The sequence below is a fragment of the Tursiops truncatus genome, chromosome 19 (genome assembly GCF_011762595.2).
Source record: "Tursiops truncatus isolate mTurTru1 chromosome 19, mTurTru1.mat.Y, whole genome shotgun sequence".
In the NCBI taxonomy this organism is placed as follows: Eukaryota; Metazoa; Chordata; class Mammalia; order Artiodactyla; family Delphinidae; genus Tursiops; species Tursiops truncatus.
Window position 1 is genome coordinate 36,567,392 of NC_047052.1, and position 22,110 is coordinate 36,589,501.

At 38.3% G+C, this 22,110-nt stretch overlaps 1 protein-coding gene across 2 annotated transcripts in view; it reads left to right on the forward strand.

The window, feature by feature from the left end:
* Positions 1–22,110, forward strand: part of VPS35 (VPS35 retromer complex component) — a 41,469-nt gene that overhangs the window by 9,522 nt on the left and 9,837 nt on the right. Inside the window, exons 2-9 of one of the 2 annotated variants that reach the window (XM_019932460.3) lie at positions 6,567–6,665; positions 7,982–8,078; positions 9,222–9,345; positions 9,834–10,016; positions 11,613–11,826; positions 12,821–12,904; positions 19,480–19,589; positions 21,955–22,051. In XM_019932460.3, coding sequence (XP_019788019.1) covers positions 6,567–6,665; positions 7,982–8,078; positions 9,222–9,345; positions 9,834–10,016; positions 11,613–11,826; positions 12,821–12,904; positions 19,480–19,589; positions 21,955–22,051 — 1,008 coding nt within the window. Of the gene's footprint in view, positions 1–6,566; positions 6,666–7,981; positions 8,079–9,221; positions 9,346–9,833; positions 10,017–11,612; positions 11,827–12,820; positions 12,905–19,479; positions 19,590–21,954; positions 22,052–22,110 lie in introns of those variants that run through there. The other variant, XM_019932461.3, reaches the window with a different exon arrangement.

Consider the following 22,110-nt stretch of genomic DNA (forward strand, 5'->3'; position numbering starts at 1 on the left):
AAGCTATACAGACAAGATCTTACACAGAAGCATACACATACACCCTCACAAAAAGAGGTAAAGGGGAAAAAATCATAAATCTTGCTCAGAAAGTCCATCTCCTCAATTTGGGATGATTCGTTGTCTAAAGGAGGGAAGGAAGGAAGGAAGGAAGGAAAGAAAGAAAGAAGGTAAAGTATAATAGAGTTATTAAAATTAATTATTAAGAAAAACATTTTAAAAAAACCAAAACAATGGATGGATAGAACCCTAGGACAAATGGTGGAAGCAAAACTCTACAGACAAGATCTCACGCAGAAGCATACACATACACATTCACAAAAAGAGGAAAAGGGGAAAAAATCATAGATCTTGCTCTCGAAGTCCAACTCCTCAATTTGGGATGATTCGTTGTCTATTCATGTATTCCACAGATGCAGGGTACATCACGTTTATTGTGGAGCTTTAATCCACTGTTTCTGAGGCTGCTGGGAGAGATTTCCCTTTCTCTTTGTTCTCACAGCTCACAGGGACTCAGCTTTGGATTTGGCCCCGCCTCTGCGTGTAGGTCGCTGGAGGGCGTCTGTTTTTTGCTCAGACAGGACGGGGTTAAAGGAGCTGCTGATTCGTGGGCTCTGGCGCACTCAGGCTGGGGGGAGGGAGGGGCACGGCGTGCGGGGCAGGCCTGCGGCGGCAGAGGCCGCCTTGACGTTGCACCAGCCTGAGGCCCGCCGTGCGTTCTCCCTGGGAATTTGTCCCTGGATCCCGGGAACCTGGCAGTGGCGGGCTGCACAGTTTCCCTGGAAGAGTGGTGTGGATAGTGACCTGTGCTCGCACACAGGCCCCTTGGTGGCGGCAGCAGCAGCCTTAGCGTCTCCCGCCCGTCTCTGGGGTCCGTGCTTTTAGCTGCAGCTCGTGCCCATCTCTGGGGTCCGCGCTTTTAGCTGCGGCTTGCGCCCGCGTCTGGGGTTCGTGCTTTTAGCCGCGGCTCGCGCCCATCTCTGGAGTTCCTTTAAGCAGCACTCTTAAACCCCTCTCCTCGCGCACCAGGAAACAAAGAGGGAAGAAAAAGTCTCTTGCCTCTTCGGCAGGTGCAGACTTTTCCCCGGACTCCCTCCCGGCTAGCCGTGGTGCACTAACCCCTTCAGGCTGTGTTCAAGCCGCCAATCCCAGTCCTCTCCCTGCGCTCCGACCGAAGCCCGAGCCTCAGCTTGCAGGCCCGCCCGCCCCAGCGGGTGAGCAGACAAGCCTCTCGGGCTGGTGAGTGCCGGTCGGCACCGATCCTCTGTGCGGGAATCTCGCCGCTTTGCCCTCCGCACCCTTGTTGCTGTGCTCTCCTCCGCGGCTTCGAAGCTCCCCCCTCCGCCTCCCGCAGTCTCCGCCCGCGAAGGGGCTTCCTACTGTGTGGAAACCTTTCCTCCTTCACAGCTCCCTCCCACTGGTGCAGGTGCCGTCCCTATTCTTTTGTCTCTGTTTTTTCTTTTTTTTCTTTTGCCCTACCCAGGTACATGGGGAGTTTCTTGCCTTTTGGGAGGTCTGAGGTCTTCTGCCAGCATTCAGTAGGTGTGCTGTAGGAGTTGTTCCACGTGTAGATGTATTTCTGGTGTATCTGTGGGGAGGAAGGTGATCTCTGCGTCTTACTCTTCCGCCATCTTCCCAGCACCCCCCCGCTTGTAATCTGTTTATAACCACAGTTTTATTTGCTGTATAATTATACACAATAGCCAAAAGGTAGAAGCAACCCAAATATCTATCAACAGACGAACAGATAAAGAAAATGGTATATACACATGATGAAGTATTTAGCCTTAAAAAGAAGGAAAATTTGACATATGCTACAGCATGGATGAGCCTTGAAGATATTATGCCAAGTGAAATAAGCTGGACACAAAAGGGCAATATTGTATTATTCCACTTATATGAGGTTAAACTCCTAGAGAGAAGTCAAACTCCTAGAGAAAAAAAGTAAAGTGGTGGTTGCCTGGAGTGCAAGTCGGGGGATGGGGAGTTACTGTTTAATGGGAACAGAATTTCCTTTTGGAAAGGTGAAAAAGTTCTGGAAATAGATGGTGGCATTGGCTGTAAAACGATGTAAATGTGCTTAATACCGAACCGCACACTTAAAAATGGTTAAAATGGCAAATTTTATGTTATATATGTTTTACCACAGTAAAAATTATAAAAATTTCCTGATGTATCACTACTTATCTCTAAGTTGGCCATCTGAATCTAGTGAAATCCATTGATTCTAATAATTGTTAAATCTATTGCATCCGGAGTTTAGAGCCAGAAAACCCAAACCATAGCTTGGTCTTCCTGAAGTTTTCAGATGGCTAGACCGTGATGAACAGTGAATTTCATGAAGTCAGAATCCTTAAATGCTGATGTTCTCCTTGCCAACATTTACACTAATAGTTCTGTTGTATAAATTAGTGTTCAGTTTAAAAGATACGTAGCTTTTTCTTTGAAATTTATGTATGCTTATGAAGAAGTATGGTCACAGGGAAACTCAGTTTACTAGAGTTTGCCACAGGAAAAGATAGAGAGATGCTTGGCATTGCTTATTATTTAATTAATTTTTTTCCTCTTTCCAAAATTAGACCAAGAAAGTATTCTATTTTTATGAATGATTCTAGTTCAGAAGTGGGTTTTATGTGCTTTTTGTTAATCTCGAAATTAAGTGTTGTTTTGATTGTCTTTGATAATGGAGCAGACCAGATTTAACTTTAATGTTTATAAGTAAGTGCTTGCCTTCCATCTTCCTAGTTCATTGTGTAAGAGGCATTCTATCTCTAGTCATTGTTCTTTTTTATTAAGGTAGAATTTACATAAAATTGACTGACCATTTTAAAGCAAACAATTCAATGACATTTTGTACATTAACAGTGTTGTATGACTACCATCTCTGTCTAGTTTCAAAACATTTTTATCACCCGAAAAGGAAACCCTGTACTCATTAAGCAGTTACTCATCCACTCTCCCTCCTGGTAACCACCAGTCTGCTTTTTGTTTCTATGGATGATTTACCTATTCTGGATGCAAGCTTACTTCGTTTTATTGTGCTTTTGCTTTACTGCATTTTTTTTTTTTTAACAAATTGAAGGTTTGTGGCAACCCTGCAGCTAGAAAGTCTTTTGGCGCCATTTTTCCAACAGCATTTGCTTACTTTGTGTCTTTGTGTCACATTTTGGTAATTCTTGGAATATTTCAAACTTTTTCATTATTATATTCTGGTGATTAGTGATCTTTGATATTACAATTGTAATTGTTGTGGGGTGACACAAACTGTGCCTATATGAATGGGCGAACTTAATTGATAAATGTGTGTATTCTGACTGCCCCCCGACTGGCTGTTCCCCGTTACTCTCCCTCTCCTTGAGCCTCCCTATTCCCTGAGATACAACAATATTGAAATTAGGCCAATTAATAGCCCTACAGTGGCCTCTAAGCGTTCAAGTGAAAGAAAGGGTTGCACGTTCTCACTGTAAATCAAAAGCTAGAAATGATTAAGCTCTGTGAGGAAGGCATGTCAAAAGCTCAGCCTCTTGCACCAGTTAGCCAGGCTGGGAATGGAAAGGAAAAGTTCTTGAAGGAAATTAAAAGTCCTACTCCAGTGAACACATGAATGATAAGAAGGCACAACAGCCTTATGGTTGATACACAGAAAGTTTTAGTGGTCTGGATAGATGATCAGACCAGCCACCACATTTCCTTAAGCCAAAGCCTAATCCATAGCAAGGCCCTCTCTTCAGTTCTTTGAAGGCTTAGAGAGGTTAAGGAAACTGCAGAAGAAAAGTTTGAAGCTCGCAGAGCTTCATGAGGTTTATGGAAAGAAGCCATTTCTGTACCATAAAAATGCAAGGTGAAGCTGCAAATGGTGATGTAGAAGCTGTAATAAGTTATCCAGAAGGTCTAGATAAGACAATTAATGATGGTGGCTACACTAAACAACAGATTTTCAATGTAGACAAAACTCTCACAGCTAGAGAGGAGAAGTCAACGTCTGGCTTCAAGAACAGGCTGACCCTCTTGTTAGGGGCTAATGCAGCTGATGGCTTTAAGTTGAAGCTGATGCTCATTTACCATTCCTAAAATCCTAGGGTCCTTGTGAATTATGGGCCTGTGCCCATAAATGGAAAAACAAAGCTTGGATGACAGCACATCAGTTTACAACATAATTTACTTAATGTTTTAAGCTCACTGTTGAGACCTAGTGCTCAGGAAAAAAGGATTCCTTCCAAAATATTAATGCTCATTGACAATGCACCTGGTCACCCAAGAACTCTGATGGAGATGTACAGTGAGATTAATACTGTTTTCACGCCAGCTAACACAACATCCATTCTGTAGCCGACAGATCAAGGAGTTATTTTGAATTTCAAGTCTTGTTATTTAAGAAATATATTTCATAAGGCTATAGCTGCCATAGTTAGTGATTCCTCTGATGGATCTGGATAAAGTAAAGCCATTAAGAATATTTGTGATTCATGGGAAGAGGTCAAAATATCAACATACACAGGAGTTTGGAGGAAGTTGATTCTAATCCTCATGGATGACCTTGATTGGTTTAAGACTTCAGTGGAGGAAGTAACTGAAGATGTGGTGGAAATAGCAAGAAAACTAGAATTAGAAGTAGAGCCTGAAAATGTACCTGAATTGCTGTAATCTCATGATCAAACTAACAGATGAGGAGTTGCTTCTTATGGATGAATAAAGAAAGTGGTTTCTGGAGATGGAATCTACTCCTGGCGAAGATACTGTGAAGATTGTTGCAATGACAATAAAGGAATTAGAATATTACATAAACTTAGTTGATAAAGCAGGGCAGGGTTTGAGAGAACTAACTCCAATTTTGAAAGAAGTTCTATTATGGGTAAAATGGTATCAAACAGCATTACATGCTACCGAGAAATCGTTCATGAAAGGAAGAGCCAGTCGCTGAGGCAGACTTCATTGTCTTATTTTAAGAAGTTGCCATGGCCACCCCAGCCTTCACCCTGATCAGTCAGTAGCATCAACATCAATGTAAGACCCTCCACCAGCATAAAGAAAATGACTGAAGGCTCAGATGATGGGTAGCAGTTTTTAGCAATAAGTTTTTTTTTTTTTCGGTATGTGGGCCTCTCACTGTTGTGGCCTCTCCTGTTGCGGAGCACAGGCTCCGGATGTGCAGGCAGGCTCAGTGGCTGTGGCTCACGGGCCTAGCCGCTCCGTGGCATGTGGAATCTTCCCGGACCGGGGCATGAACCCGTGTCCCCTGCATCGTCAGGCGGACTCTCAACCACTGCGCCACGAGGGAAGCCCCAATAAGTTATTTTTAAATTAAGGTATATACATTGTTTACTTAGACATAATGCTATCGCACACTTAATAGACTACAGTACAGTGTAAACATAACTTTTGTACATACTATGAAACCAAAAAGTTTGTGTGACTCACTTTATTGCAATATTTGCTTTATTGCTGTGGTCTGGAACTGAACATGCAATATCTCTGAGGTATGCCTGTATTTCATATCAGTGGAGTCATACAATATGTGGTCTTCCGTGTCTGGTTTCTTTCACTTAGCATAATGTTTTCTAGGTTAGTTCACGTAGCATGTATCAATACTTCACTCCTTATGATTGAGTAATATTCCTTATATGTATATAACACAATTTGCTTATCCACTCATCTGTTGATCCTTTAGTCATTTTTTATTAAAAACATAATCTAAAACCAGCTTATTCATTCGTACAGTGAACATTTATGAAGCATCCATTATGTGTCAGGCAATGTGTTGGGTCCCAAGGATGTAAAAATGGCCATCATTTATAATTATAATGTGATACCTGCTGTAGTAGAGGTGTAACACAGTGTTTATACAACATAAGGGGTGGAGTGGTTAACACTGCTTGACAGGTGGATCTAATTCATCTTGCAAGCAGATTTTTCTGATGGCAAAGAGAAGATTATATAGATGTACTTCGTTCATTATAACTGTAGATCTCCATATTTGAAATGATAAGGTAGGTTCTTGAGGAGAGTACTCTTTATGGTGTTCTACTACAGGTCACTGACAATAATTTTAGCTATTTTATTTCTAAGCTGTTTAGTCCCTCGTTATATATTACCTAAGGGGATAAGTGTTCTCATAAACTAGTTCCTTGGTCTGCCTAAGAATAGACTAAGGTGCAGATGAGAGGCTTTTAGAGATTTGGGTTAGACTATACTTACCACCCCAGATTGGTTATGTTCCAGTTGAATTCAGAGTGTATTAGCAGAACATAGGCAGCCATAAACTACCACCTTATATTTCTTTGAAGCCAACCTGCTAGAGGAATGTTGAGTCAGTTTCTGAGAAGAAGAAATTCTCTGTACATATTACTTTTCTCCTTCAGCAATCTTATGCTGTTAACTTCAGTGATGACACAGCTCTCTGTTCAGTTGTCAAAAATTAATAAATTAGTTTGAGATGTAGAACTGGAATGAGTCTTATATGAAAGCCTTGGAAATATAAAGTATGGTGGGAAATATAGAAAGAACAGATTTACTAGAAGAGAGTGCTAATGAGACATTAATGGGAGGTTTTTAAAAAAATTTTTCAGCCTACAACACAGCAGTCACCTCAGGATGAGCAGGAAAAGCTCTTGGATGAAGCCATACAGGCTGTGAAGGTCCAGTCATTCCAGATGAAGAGATGCCTGGTAAGAAGGACAATTGCAGTCTATGTATTCCTAAGAACACATATGCAGTGTTCTCTAAAGTTGTATAGCACTACTGCTTCTGGTAAATCTAATCTTCAGTCCCACTTCCCTCAAGCACTGCTTGGAGCAGTTTCAACAGATAGCCCTGTTGAAATATTTACTTACCATTATATTTATGTTTTGAGATTGTCTGTCTTCCCTACCAGAATGTAAGCTCCATGAGGACAAGAGACCCTGACTCCTATTTACACGTCACTATATTATCACCATACCCTATCTCACCTGAATTACTAGCCTCATTAGTTCTGTACCTCAGAACTGAGGAGTACTTGACATATAATCGTTGCTTAATAAATATTGGTTGAACAAATGGATTTAAATGCTTTCAACTTGAATTATTCAGCTTTTCCCCCCTATCTTGAAGGATTTTATTTCTGTCCTTAATAGATACATTTTTTTCAGGAACTACCTTAAAAATTAGACCTATTTATATATTTTCATATTCTGAAAGGGTAGGAGATTATCTGTGTAGAAACTGTAAATTCTCTGGATTAAAATTTAAGAAATGGAACCAAATAGGCTGGTACTTCAAGTTGTAAGTTGCTGTGTTGATGATGATAATAATATCTTGCCTTTGTAAAGTGTCTTAGAGTTTCTAAAGCTTAGTAATATGCTCTTTTAACCAACTGTATCTACTGTATTGCTTTTCTCGCAAACCAATTTGTAAAAACAAAACTCTTGGAATGGAGAAAATGGGTGAGCATGGAGCTTGCTATTGCTTGCTTCTGTCTCTTTCTGTGTATGAATAGTGTTTCCTGTATCTAAAGGAATTGTCTGTATTTATGTGTTAAGTGGGACACATGGACATTGTGAGGAGGAAAGCATAATTAAAGGAGTAGTCATTCCAGACATCTCTGAAGAGTATTTAACCTATGACCAAACCATTGTCAGAATAGTATCTTGCTTCAAAAGGATCAGTATGCCAGTTTTCTTTATTGCAGGTAAAATATGAATTGGTGGAGTTACAGTTTCAGTGTTGCTAGGGGTTGTAAAGATGAGTTATTGCCAGGAAGCTTGCAGCCCTAGATAAATTAGATTTGGTAAGCTTTGCAGCCCTGGTGAGGAACTATGTTTCTTATTCTTTTCAGTAAAGAGAAGGCAGGGTGAAACTAAACTTGATTTTTATGCGATTAAAATACTTTAGGTGCTGTATACTTATAAAACTGTGTAACAGATCCTTGGTGAAAGTTTATATAACCAAGTTAAATGTTTATTTAAATTAAGCATTCTCACCAATTCTCTTGGTATTTCTGTAGGACAAAAACAAGCTTATGGATGCTCTGAAACATGCTTCTAATATGCTTGGTGAACTTCGGACTTCTATGTTATCACCAAAGAGCTACTATGAACTTTGTATCTTTTGAATGCTGAAGAATGAACATTTTGATCATACTTTTTTCTCGATAAGGCCATATTTTTGTTTGTTCCTTAAGTTTTTCTGAAGTTGTGTTATTGTCTTAACCAAATAGTACTCCTTCTCCATGCAAATGTGCTCAGTGAGAAAAAGAAAAACTTAGTATCAGAAACCCTTTTTCTATGCTTAAATTTCAAGTGGGTTGTTGTTACATCTCAATTTTCAGACTCTCATGAAGGTTATTGAAAGTATTAGACAATTGGTTCTTTTTGTTTGTTTGTTTTTTAATTTGTTTTGGGCTGTGCTGGGTCTTCGTTGCTGTGCGCGGACTTTCTCTATTTGCGGCGAGTGGGGGCTACTCTTCGTTGCGGTGCGCAGGCTCCTCATTGCAGTGGCTTCTCTTGTTGCGTAGCACAGGCTCTAGGCTTGCGGGCTTCAGTAGTTGTAGCACACTGGCTCAGTAGTTGTAGCACACTGGCTCAGTAGTTGTGGCTCGCAGGCTCTAGAGCACAGGCTCAGTAGTTGTGGCGCACAGGCTTAGTTCCTCCGTGGCATGTGGGATCTTCCCGGACCAGGACTCAAACCCGTGTCCCCTGTTTTGGCAGGCGGATTCTTAACTACTGCGCCACCAGAGAAGTCCCTAGGCAGTTGGTTCTTTAATGCTAAGATTTTGTCATGCAGGACTCTGAAATGGAAAGGAAATCAATGCTTTGCCATTTCAAAACCCTTTAGTAGTCTGACAGGCAATCTTGTTTTTGTTGCCTTGCTTTACCAGACATCTTTTAAAACCCTCATTTTAAAGTAGGGAAAGCCCAGAAGAAATTCTGTCTTTACTTAATTTAAAAATGCTCTCATACATGACTAACGTTTAAGAAATTTGCCCAATATGGTAGTTCCCTGGTGGCCTAGTGATTACGATTCTAGGTTTTCACTGCCATGGCCCAGTTTCAGTCCCTCGTTGGGGAACTAAGATCCCACAAGCTGCGTGGTGTGGCCAAAAAATAAATAAATAAATAAAATAAAGAAATGGCAATATCAAAAAAAAGAAAAACAGAAATTTGCCCAATAATTTAATGACTCCAACAAGTTGCAGAGTATTGCTTAGGTTGACTTAGCTTTGAATCCTTAATGATAATTAAAAGATATGGCTATTTCTGATGAACTGCACTACTTGGAAGTTTACCTGACAGATGAGTTTGCTAAAGGAAGAAAAGTGGCAGATCTCTATGAACTTGTACAGTATGCTGGAAACATTATCCCAAGGCTGTAAGTTATTAAGACTCTGAGGGCTTTTATATCTGCATTTCCCACTTTATGTTATATCCTTTAAAATCAGCAGCTTTTTTAAACCAAGTTTAAGGTTATTTAATTTCTTAACGAATAGAGGTTAACATTCCGATAGTGATTAAGGTTTTAGAGTATAATTAGTTTTACTTTTTATAGATTATTGAGGAACTTTGGAAATAGGAAAAATGGACATATTTTATTTAATTTCTTGACTACTAGAAAAATTAATATAATGACAATTATAAGAGACCTAATGTGTTTAAAGGTGATGATATATATATAAAAATGGAGGGGTGTCAGTAAACAGTTATATTTTAAATCAAACGATATTTTCTTCATTGTGCAGGAGAAAACCTGCTCCCTGTCTTGTTTTTTTAATGTTTGTATATGCTATGTTTGAATATAATCAAATTCTTGACTTGAGTATTTTATATTTCTAATCTAATGTTGCCTCATAATTCTTCTAGTTATCTGTTGATCACAGTTGGAGTTGTATATGTCAAGTCATTTCCTCAATCCAGGAAAGATATTTTGAAAGATTTGGTAGAAATGTGCCGAGGTGTGCAGCACCCTTTGAGAGGCCTGTTTCTTCGAAACTATCTACTTCAGTGTACCAGAAACATCTTACCTGATGAAGGAGAGCCAACAGAGTAAGTGCTTTTCTTTCTTGATTTAATTGTAGTATTTTTTGTTGTAAAACATACAAAAAGTATAGAAAAGTATATAGAAGGAAATAAATAATCAATAATTCTCCTGCCCAGAGTCAGCCACTGGTAGCATTTTTTTTCTTTTTTTTTTTTTTCCGGTACACGGGCCTCTCACTGTTGTGGCCTCTCCCGTTGCGGAGCACAGTCTCTGGATGCGCAGGCTCAGCGGCCATGGCTCACGGGCCCAGCCGCTCCGCGGCATGTGGGATCTTCCCGGACCAGGCCACGAACCCATATCCCCTGCATCGGCAGGCGGACTCTCAACCACTGTGCCACCAGGGAATCCCCACTGGTAGCATTTTGTGTATAGATTTCCTTTGAGACACAGAACTCCTCAGTATATATGATGTGATACAAAATGTACTGTTATGAAAATTATGTGTGGATTATTAGTACCTGCTTTTTTCATGCAACATAATTGAGAGCATATTTTTCATTCCATTAGATATTCTTTGAAAATGTGACTTTTTAAATGAGTTACATTTTGAAAATGGTATTTGTGATAAAATAATGAAATATGCTTAACTTTTTCTATGAGCTAGCCAGTTTTCATATTGTTTCTTGAATGTCTGTCAGTTTTTATAATTTGTCAACTTCTAGTTACCCCAGAGTATTAGTGATTTCAGTTATCTGTGCACACAAATTAGATATTAACTCCAAAACAGAAAGCAAAAAGCCATTCAGAGAGAGCCCTATCTCTTATGTGAGCAGTATTCCAGCATCCGAGTCCATTGTGCTTTTATCCCACAAAAAGGGTAGATGGTCAGCCTGCTGTGGTCTCATCCAACTGGGTGAACTATTCATGAGACACGTTCCCTTGATTGAGGAACTTAATTCCCTTTTTTTTAAAGTTTATTCATTTATTTCTAATGTGTATATTTTAGTGGTTTTTAGTATATCTGCATCATTTCCTTTTCAAAAGAAAAACTTTAATAAAAATTTAACCAATGCACAAGACAAAAAGTTTAAATGGTATAGAAAATATAAAAATTTAATGGTGTAGAGAAGATGGTGAGGTTATTTGCTTTATTATGATTTGACTCAGTTTTGAGCATTTAATTAGGCAATAAGCAAAAAATTTTGAAAACTCCTAAGTTCACCATCTTAGGAGATGTAAAAATAAGGAGGAAATACTTGGTATCTTCCCTTGCAGAGCTTACAAAGCTTATACTCCAATTGAAAACATAAAATATTCAACAATAAAATGATGAGATAACAGTGACACTTGTGTCAACTTTTTTAGGCCTTTTGAATTAATGGAATACAATTCCAAGAACATGTTTAGTTGGCCCAGGAAAGGGAGTGGTGGGGGAAGCGTTTTGTCCCTTTACACTTGAACTGTGTCCTCTCCCTGATATTTTTTTCTCTTGAGTCTGTTCCCTTTGAAATTGAGCACTGAGCCAGTGAGGTTGAAAGTGTCTTTCATAAAGCATTTGGTGTATTAAAGAGGTAAGAAGGAAATGCACAAAGAAGAGGAATAGTAGTAATTTTTCCTATAATTTAAATACTGTATATAAAGATTTTTCCATTTCTTTGCAGTGAAGAAACAACTGGTGATATCAGTGATTCCATGGATTTTGTACTACTCAACTTTGCAGAAATGAACAAGCTCTGGGTTCGAATGCAGCATCAGGGACATAGCCGAGATAGAGAAAAAAGAGAACGAGAAAGACAAGAACTAAGGATTTTAGTGGGAACAAATTTGGTGCGCCTCAGTCAGTTGGAAGGTGTAAATGTGGAACGTTATAAACAGGTTTATATCTTTTTACTTCTCATCTTTTCTTATGTCGTGAGATGTAAATTGAAGTCTGATTTTTAAAATTGAAATATTTTTAAAAATAATGTTACACTGAAAACCATTGACAATCAAAGAAGACTTAAATAAACTAAAAGATATATATTTTGAGTCTGTGCTTGTGGATTGGAAGACTCAATATTATCAAGATATCAATTTTCTTTAAATTGAGATTTAGTATATTTTAACTATAGATTTACTCTAAAGCTACAATAAGATAATCTGGTATTGGTGAAAGGGATAAACACATACATCAGTGGAGAATAAATCAGGAATTAGCAAACCTTTTCTGTAAAGGACCAGATAGTACATATTTTTTGGTTTTGTAAGCCATATAGTTTGCAGCTACTAAATTCTGCCAATGTAGTGCAAAAGCAGGGAAATACAATGAGGAAACAATTTACAAAAATGGGCATTAAACTAGGTTTGCTGACCCCTAGAAGAGATGATCCAGAACAGACCCACATGTATATAATCAACTATTGTTGATAAGGGTGCAAAGGCAACCTTTTCAACAAGTGATTCTGCAACAATTGGACATCTGTATGCAAACAAAGCCTCTGAACTGCAACCCATTTTCATGTAGAGAAACTAAAAAAAAATGATCAAAGTCATAAGTGTGAAATTTGCAACTACGAAACTTTCAGAAGAAAACACAAAGGAAATCTTTGTAACCTTGAATTACATAAAGCTTTCCTAGGACACAAAAAGGACAAACCATAAAAGAAAAAAAACTGATGACATGGACTTTGGCTTTTATGAAATAGAAACCCAGAATTTTTAATTTAAAAATTCTGTAAAATTTCAAAGTTTAGTCTAGAAATGATGTATATGTCAGAAAAATCTAAAATATGACTTTTAAACTAATAGCTCAAATGTGTTATTAGAGGAGTTACTTAGGATTTTGAAAATAATTTTTTAACTCCTAAAAATTTTTCTCTTCTCTTTTCAGATTGTTTTGACTGGCATATTGGAGCAAGTTGTGAATTGCAGGGATGCTTTGGCTCAAGAATATCTCATGGAGTGTATTATTCAGGTAGGTGAGAACATTTCAGGGTATTAAAGAACTCATTTTATATTTCATTAATTTTCATTGTTTTGGAAAAAAATCTTGATTGAAGAGGAATTAAGGTTTCCTGAATAAATCCCTTTCTCCTATTAATGTAACAACTTGGTCTTTGTATTAATGTCTTTTTCTCCCAAAAATGTAGAAAAGATTAACATCCAAGTTTTCTAGGTATCGTTAGTTTTAGTTTAATTGTAGCTGTACTTTGGAATTGGTTCAAGATGGCAGAGAAGGGCTTGCGCTCACTCCCTTTTGCGAGAGCACCAGAATCACAACTCACTGCTGAACAATCATTGACAGGAAGCCACTGGAACTCACCAAAAAATATACCCCACATCCAAAGACTCCTGCTGCAATGAGACAGTAGGAGGGCACAATCATGATAAAATCAATCCCGTAACCACTGGGTGGGCGACTCACAAACTGGAGAACAATTATACCTCAAAAGTCCACCCACTGGAGTGAAGGTTCTGAGCCCCACCTCAGGCTTCCCAACCTGGGGGTCTGCCAAAGTGAGGAGAAATCCCCAGAGAATCAGACTTTGAAGGCCAGTGGGGTTTGATTGCAGGACTTTGACAGGAATGGGGGGAACAGAGACTGTACTCTCGGAGGGCACACACAAAGTAGTGTGTGCACCAGGACCAAGGGGGAAGGAGCAGACACCACAGGAGACTGAACCAGACCTACCTGATAGTGTTGGAGGGTCTCCTACAGAGGCAGGGGGCGGCTGTGGCTCACTGCGGGGACAAGGACACTGGCAGCAGAAGTTCTGGGAGTTACTTCTTGGCGTGAGTCCTCCCAGAGTCTGCCATTAGCCCCACCAAAGAGCCTTGTAGGCTCCAGTGTTGGATTGCCTCAGGCAAAACAACCAACAGGGAGGGAACCCAGCCTCACCCATCAGCAGACAAGCATATTAAACTTTTCCTGAGCTCTGCCTACCAGAGCAACACCCAGCTTTACCCACCATTAGTCCCTCCCAACAGGAAGCTTGCACAAGCCTCTTAGCCTCATCCACCAGAGGGCAGACAGCAGAAGCAAGAAGAACTACAGGCTTGCAGCCTGCTGAATGAAAACCACAATCGCAGAAAGATAGACAAAATGAAAAGGCAGAGGACTATGTCCCAGATGAAGGAACAAGATAAAACCCTGGAAAAACAACTAAATGAAGTGGAGATAGGCAACCTTCCAGAAAAAGAATTCCGAATAATGATACTGAAGATGATCCAGGACCTCGGAAAAAGAGTGGAGGCAAAGATTGAGAAGATGCAAGAAATGTTTAACAAATACATAGAAGAATTAATGAACAAACAAACAGATGAACAATACAATAACTGAAATGAAAGATACACTAGAAGAAATCAATAGCAGAATAACTGAGGTAGAGAAGAATGGTTAAGTGACCTGGAAGAAGGAATGGTAGAAATCATTGCGGCAACAGAGAATAAAGAAAAAAGAATGAAAAGAAATGAAGACAGCCTAAGAGACCTCTGGGACAACATTCAACGCACCAACATTGGCATTATAGGAGTCCCAGAAGGAGAAGAGAGAAAGAAAGGACCCAAGAAAATATTTGAAGAGATTGTAGTCGAAAGCTTCCCTAACATGGGAAAGAAAATAGCCACCCAAGTCCAGGAAGCACAGAGAGTCCCAGGCAAGATAAACCCAAGGAGAAACACGCTGAGATGCATAGTAATCAAATTGACAAAGATAAGGACAAAGAAAAATTATTAAAAGCAACAAGGGAAAAATGACAAGTAACATACAAGGGAACTCCCATAAAGTTAACAGCTGATTTCTCAGCAGAAACTCTGCAAGCCAGAAGGGAATGGCATGATATATTTAAAGTGATGAAAGGGAAGAACCTACAACACAGAGTACTCTACCCAGCAAGGATGTCATTCAGATTTGATGGAGAAATCAAAAGCTTTACAAACAAGCAAAAGCTAAGAGAACTCAGCACCACCAAACCAGCTCTACAACAAATGCTAAAGAAACTTCTCTAAGTGGGAAACACAAGAGTAGAAAGGACCTACAAAAACAAACCCAAAACAATTAAGAAAATGGTAATAGGAACATATATATCGATAATTACCTTAAATGTAAATGGGTTAAATGCTCCAACCAAAAGACGCAGACTGGCTGAATGGATGCAAAAACAAGACCCTTATATATGCTGTCTACAAGAGACCCACTTCAGACCTAGCAACATGTACAGACTGAAAGGAGGGGATTGAAAAAGATATTCCATGCAAATGGAAATCAAAAGAAACTGGAGTAGCAATACTCATATCAGATAAGATAGATTTTAAAATAAAGACTGTTACAAGAGATAAGGAAGGACACTACGTTAATGATCAAAGGATCAATCCAAGAAGAAAACATAACAATTATAAATATTTATGCACCCAACATAGGAGTACCTCAATACATAAGGCAAATGCTAACAGTGATAAAAGGGGAAATCAACAGTAACACAGTAATACTGGTGGACTTTAACACCTCACTTACACCAATAGAGAGATCATCCAGACAGAAAATAAATAATAAGCACAAGCTTTAAGTGACACAATAGACCAGATAGACTTAATTGATTTTTATAGGACATTCTACCCAAAAGTGGAAGAATAGACTTTTGTCTCAAGTACACACGGAACGTTCTCCAGAATAGATCACATCTTGGGTCAAAAATCAAGCCTTGGGAAATTTAAGAAAACTGAAATTGTATCAAGTATCTTTACTGACCACAACGCTATGAGATTAGAAATCAATTACAGGAAAAAAAAACCTATAAAACACACAAACACATGGAGGCTAAATAGTGCACTGCTAAATAACCAAGAGGTCACTGAAGAAATCAAAGAAGAAATTTAAAAATACCTAGAAACAACTGACAATGAAAACACAATGATCCAAAACCTATGGGACACAGCAAAAGGAGTTCTAAGAGGGAAGTTTACAGCAATTCAAGCCCACCTCAAGAAACAAGAAAATTCTCAAATAAACAATCTAACCTTACACCTAAAACAACTAGAAAAAGAAGAACAAACAAAACCCAAAGTTAGTAGAAGGAAAGAAATCATAAAGATCAGAGAAGAAATAAATGAAATAGAAACAAAGAAAACAATAGCAAAGATCTATAAAACTAAAAGCTGGTTCTTTGAGAAGATAAACAAAATTGATAAACCTTTAGCCAGGCTCATCATGAAAAAGAGGGAGAGGACTCAAATCAATAGAATTAGAAGTGAAAAAGAGAAGTTAACAATGGACACCACCGAAATATAAAGCATTGTAAGAGACTACTACAAGCAACTCTATGCCAATAAAATAGACAACCTGGAAGAAATGGACAAATTCTTAGAAAAATATAACCTTCCAAGACTGAACCAGGAAGAAATAGAAATTATAAACAGACCAACCGCAAGTAATGAAATTGAAACTGTGAATAAAATCTTCCAACAAACAGAAGTTCAGGACCATATGGCTTCACAGGTGAATTCTGTCAAACATTTAGAGAAGACACCCAGTCTTCTCAAACTCTTAATATTGCAGAGGAAGGAATACTCCCAAACTCATTCTACGAGGCCACCCTCACCCTGATATCAAAACCAGACAAAGACACTACAAAAAAAGAAAATTACAGACCAATATCACTGATGAATATAGATGCAAAAATCCTCAACAAAATACTAGCAAACAGAATCCAGTAACACATTAAAAGGCTCATACACCATGATCAACTAGGATTTATCCCAGGGTTGCAAGGATTCTACAATATATGCAAATCAATCAGTGTGACACACCATATTAACAAATTGAAGGATAAAAACGATACGATTATCTCAATAGATGCCACGAAAGCTTTTGACACAAGTCAACACCCATTTATGATAAAAACTCTCCAGAAAGTGGGCATAGAGGGAACCTACCTCAACATAATAAAGGCCATATATGACAAACCCACAACAAACATCATTCTCAATGATGAAAAACTGAAAGCATTTCCTCTGAGATCAGGAACAAGATAAGGATGTCCACTCTCGCCACTGTTATTCAACATAGTTTTGGAAGTCCTAGACATGGCAATCCAAGAAGAAAAAGAAAAGGAATACAAATTGGAAAGGAAAAGGTTAAACTGTCTCTGCAGGTGACATGATACTGTACGTAGAAAATCCTAAAGATGCCACCAGGAAACTACTAGAGGTAATCAATGAATTTGGTAAAGTTGCCAGATACAAAATTAATACACAGAAATCTCTTGCATTCCTATACACTAACAACAAAAGATCAGAAAAAGAAATTAAGGAAATAATCCCATTCACCATTGCAACAAAAAGAATAAAATACCTAGGAATAAACTTACCTAAGGAGGTAAAAGACTATAAGACACTGATGAAAGAAACCAAAGGTGACACAAACAGATGGAGAGATATACTATGTTCTTGAATTGGAAGAATCAGTATTGTGAAAATGACTACTACGTAAGGCAATCTACAGATTCAATGCAACCCCTATCAAATTACCAATGGCATTTTTTACAGAAATAGAACAAAAAGACTTAAAATTTGGATATACAAAAGACCCCAAATAGCCAAAACAATCTTGAGAAAAAAAAAATGGAATTGAAGGAATGAGACTCCCTGACTTCCAACTATACTACAAAGCTACAGTAGTCAAGACAATTTGGTACTGGCACAAAAACAAAAATATCAATGGAACAGGATAGAAAGCCCAGAGATAAACCCATGCACATATGGTCACCTTATATTTGATAAAGGAGGCAAAAATATACAATGGAGAAAAGACAGTCTCTTCAATAAGTGGTGCTGGGAAAACTGGACAGCTACATGTAAAAGAATAAAATTAGAACACTTCCTAACACCATACACAAAAATAAACTCAAAATGGATTAAAGACCTAAATGTAGGACTGGACACTATAAAACTCTTAGAGGAAAATACAAGAAGAACACTCTTTGACATAAATCACAGCAAGATCCTTTTTGACCCACCTCCTAGAGTAATGGAAATGAAAACAAATAAACAAATGGGACCTAATGAAACTTAGCAGCTTTTGCACAGCAAAGGAAACTATAAACAAGACAAAAAGACAACCCTTGGAATGTGAGAAAATATTTGCAAAGAAATCAGCAAACAAGGATTAATCTCCCAAATACATAAACAGCTCGTGCAGCTCAATATCAAAAACACAACCCAATCAAAAAATGGATGGAAGACCTAAATAGACATTTCTCCAAAGAAGACATACAGATGGCCAAGAGGCACATGAAAAGCTGCTCAACATTACTAATTATTAGAGAAATGCAAATCAAAACTACAATGAGGTATCACCTCACACTGGTTAGAATGACCATCATCAGAAAATCTACAAACAATAAGTGCTGGAGAGGGTGTGGAGAAAAGGGAACCCTCCTGCACTGTTGGTGGGAATGTAAATTGATACAGCCACTATGGAGAACAATATGGAAGTTTCTTAAAAAGCTAAAAATAGAATTATGACCATATGACCCAGCAATACCACTACTGGCATATACCCAGAGAAAACCATAATTCAAAAAGACACATGCACCCAAATGTTCATTGCACACTATTTATGATAGCCAGGTCATGGAAGCAACCTAAATTCCCATCGACAGATGAATGAATAAAGATGTGGTACATATATACATAGGAATATTACTCAGCCGTAAAAAGGAATGAAATTGGGTCATTTGTAGAGACGTGGATGGACCTAGAAACTGTCATACAGAATGAAGTAAGTCAGAAAGAGAAAAACAAATATTGTCTATTAATGCATATATGTGTAATCTAGAAAAATGGTACAGATGAACTGGTTTGCAAGGCAGAAACGGAGACACAGATGTAGAGAACAAATGTATGGACACTAAGTGGGGGAAGCGGGGGTGTGGGGTTGTGGTGGTGGGATGAATTGGGAGATTGGGACTGACATACATACACTAATGTGTATAAAATAGATAACTAATAAGAACCTGCTGTATAGCACAGGGAGCTTTAGTTCACTGTACAGTAGAAACTAACACAACAGTGTAAAACAACTATACCCCAATTAAAAAAAGAAAAAAGGGAAATAAAGACAGAGTTGTTAACACTGCCAGATGGGCCATACTGGAAGCTGATGCAAAGGAAAAATACTGATCTTCCTTAACTTAAAATTTTGATATTTTGGTTTGTCATTTTTTGGCATTACTGAGTCTCATTTTTCTTACCTTGAAATGGGACTAACAGAGATCCTTATAAAATTGTCAGGAGCATTAAATAGATAAATAAATATAAACCTGGAAAAAAACTTGTAGATGTACTTTGGTTAATAGAATATTTCTTTCTGGGGTTATGTTTAGAGAGGCTTAAAAGTGATGTATTTGAATTTGGTTTTATAAGATTAAAATGATTTTTTTCCCCACAAATATGAACTTTAAATACTAAGTCCAGAATATTGTGTGAAATGCTTTTTCTAATTGATCTTTACTATTTGGTTTTAATAATAATTGAGTATTATATGATTTTCAGGTTTTCCCTGACGAATTCCACCTTCAAACTTTGAATCCTTTTCTTCGGGCCTGTGCTGAGTTACACCAAAATGTAAATGTGAAAAACATAATCATTGCTTTAATTGATAGGTAAGAATTTCCAACACTGGAGGGCAGATGTTCCGACTTGGGAATAATGAATTTAAAACATTTTTGTGAATTCTTTTTTTCTGTTCCATCTTTATTAATATTTTTGATGTAGTTACACTAGTTCTGTAAGTCTGAGTACTTACTAAGCACTTGTCTAGCTTACGCATGAAATAAGTTTAGCTCTTAATTGTACAGGGGTCATGAAGGTAATATATTTTAATCTATGCATTTAATTGGCATTTAAAGACATTATATAGACCTAAGATGTTAGTCATAAATCCAAAGATCACTGAAGAGCAAAACTTGTTTTTTACCATGATGAAAGTATCTTGGGCTTCCCTGGTGGCACAGTGGTTAAGAATCCGCCTGCCAATGCAGGGGACACAGGTTTGATCACTAGTCCAGGAAGATCCCACGTGCCATGGAGCAACTAAACCTGTGCACAACTACTGAGCCTGTGCTCTAGAGCCTGTGAGACACAACTACTGGGCCCACGTGCCACAACTACTGAATCCCATGTGCCTAGAGCCCGTGCTCCGCAACAAGAGAAGCCACCACAATGAGAAGCCCGCACACCACAACGAAGAATGGCCCCTGCTCGCCGCAACTAAAGAAAGCCCGCGTGCAGCAATGAAGACCCAACACAGCCAAAAATAAATAAATTAATTAATTAAAAAAAAAAGAAAGTTATCTTTCAGTGGGAACCAGTTTGATCTGGAGTCTTCTTTATCAAGTAGCCATAAATATAGATGATTAAGAATGTTCAGGTAGGGCTTCCCTGGTGGCGCAGTGGTTGAGAGTCCGCCTGCCGATGCAGGGGACACGGGTTTGTGCCCCGGTCCGGGAGGATCCCACATGCCGTGGAGCGGCTGGGCCCGTGAGCCATGGCCGCTGAGCCTGTGTGTCCGGAGCCTGTGCTCCACAACGGGAGAGGCCACAACAGTGAGAGGCCCGCGTACTGCAAAAAACCAAAAAAAAGGACGTTCAGGTAATCACTGCATCATCACATGTTTTTAAAGAAGAATTTTCAAGTATTAAAAATGTTAGTAAATCCTCTTTAAGTTTGACTTCTTTAGCCCTTGGTCTTTGTTAAAAGTATAAAACTTGGCCTTTAATAATAGCTTTAATGAGTGCATGCTGGGTGCTAGTACATAGTATGTGTCCTACTTGTGAGCATACACTCATTGACATTATGAAACCAGAAACCCAAGTGTAGATTTATTTCTGCAAATACGTTTTATTATATTTTAAATATCTAAGTTATTAGTTTTAAAGTCTGAGAATTTATATAGCAGAATTCTTCAAATTATCTTGTCAGTCCTGGACATTAAGAATTATAAGTTACTTGGCCATGCTCTTTTTTTTTTCTTTTTTAAAGCATTTCTCTTTTTTTATTAATTTATTTTATTTTTTGCCTGCACTATGTGTTAGTTGCGGCATGTGGGATTTTCATTGAGGCATGCGGGATCATTTGTTGTGGCACGCAGGCTTCTTTCTAGTTGTGGTACACGGGTTTTCTCTCTCTTGTTGTGGCATGTGGGCTCCAAGGCGCATGAGCTCTGTAGTTTGCGGCACACAGGCTCTCTAGTTGAGGTGTGTGAGTTCAGTAGTTGTGGCCTGGAGGCTTAATTCCCCCGCAGCATTTGGGATCTTAGTCCCCAACCAGGGATCCCACCCGCATCCCCTGCACTGTTAGGTGGATTCTTTACCACTGGACCACCAGTAAAGTCCTCTATTTGGGCATACTCTTAATGGAAGCTAATAACTGGATTTTCCTATGTTGGGTGTATTGTCACTTAACTGTTTCTGTCAGTAGTGGTTCTTCTGTGCATAACAAAATGTGCGTCTAGTTGTAACCATGATAAACACTTAGTGATAATGGAACAGACATTATTTTGTATAGTTTAAGATGTGGTAAATAGAAGTTAACTTTACTACTTTTAGAATTCGTTGTGTTTTAAACTTTTCAGTAGTAAAAATGCAGTGTCTTAAAAGAGTCTAGGTGCTTTTTATATTTAAAAGATTATTTTTTCTAATCATGACTGTTGAATACGTTTATCACCTTTAATACATTTCTATCCATATCTACTTAATTAATTTGGCAGAATTGGCCTGTCGAAAATTTGTTGTGTATGGTAAGAATACAGTGAAATAAGGCATCATTGGTAAAACTGTTTCATTAAAAATGAATTGAGGGAATGGTCAGCTACGTTCCCTGTCCTTCTTAAAAATCTTTTTAGGAGAAAGGTTCTAGGAGAAATACACTTGGAGAAAATACAGAACAGCATAAAGAATAAAATGTCATCCATGATCCCACTACCCAGATCCCTATATCCTTTTAAATAAAGATTATTTTCTTTTTTAGATTAGCTTTATTTGCTCACCGTGAAGATGGACCTGGAATTCCAACAGATATTAAACTTTTTGACATATTTTCACAGCAGGTGGCTACAGTAATACAGGTTTGTATGGCTTTGTTGCTAAGTTCTCAAAACTTTCAAACTTCTCAGGTGGTAGTTCC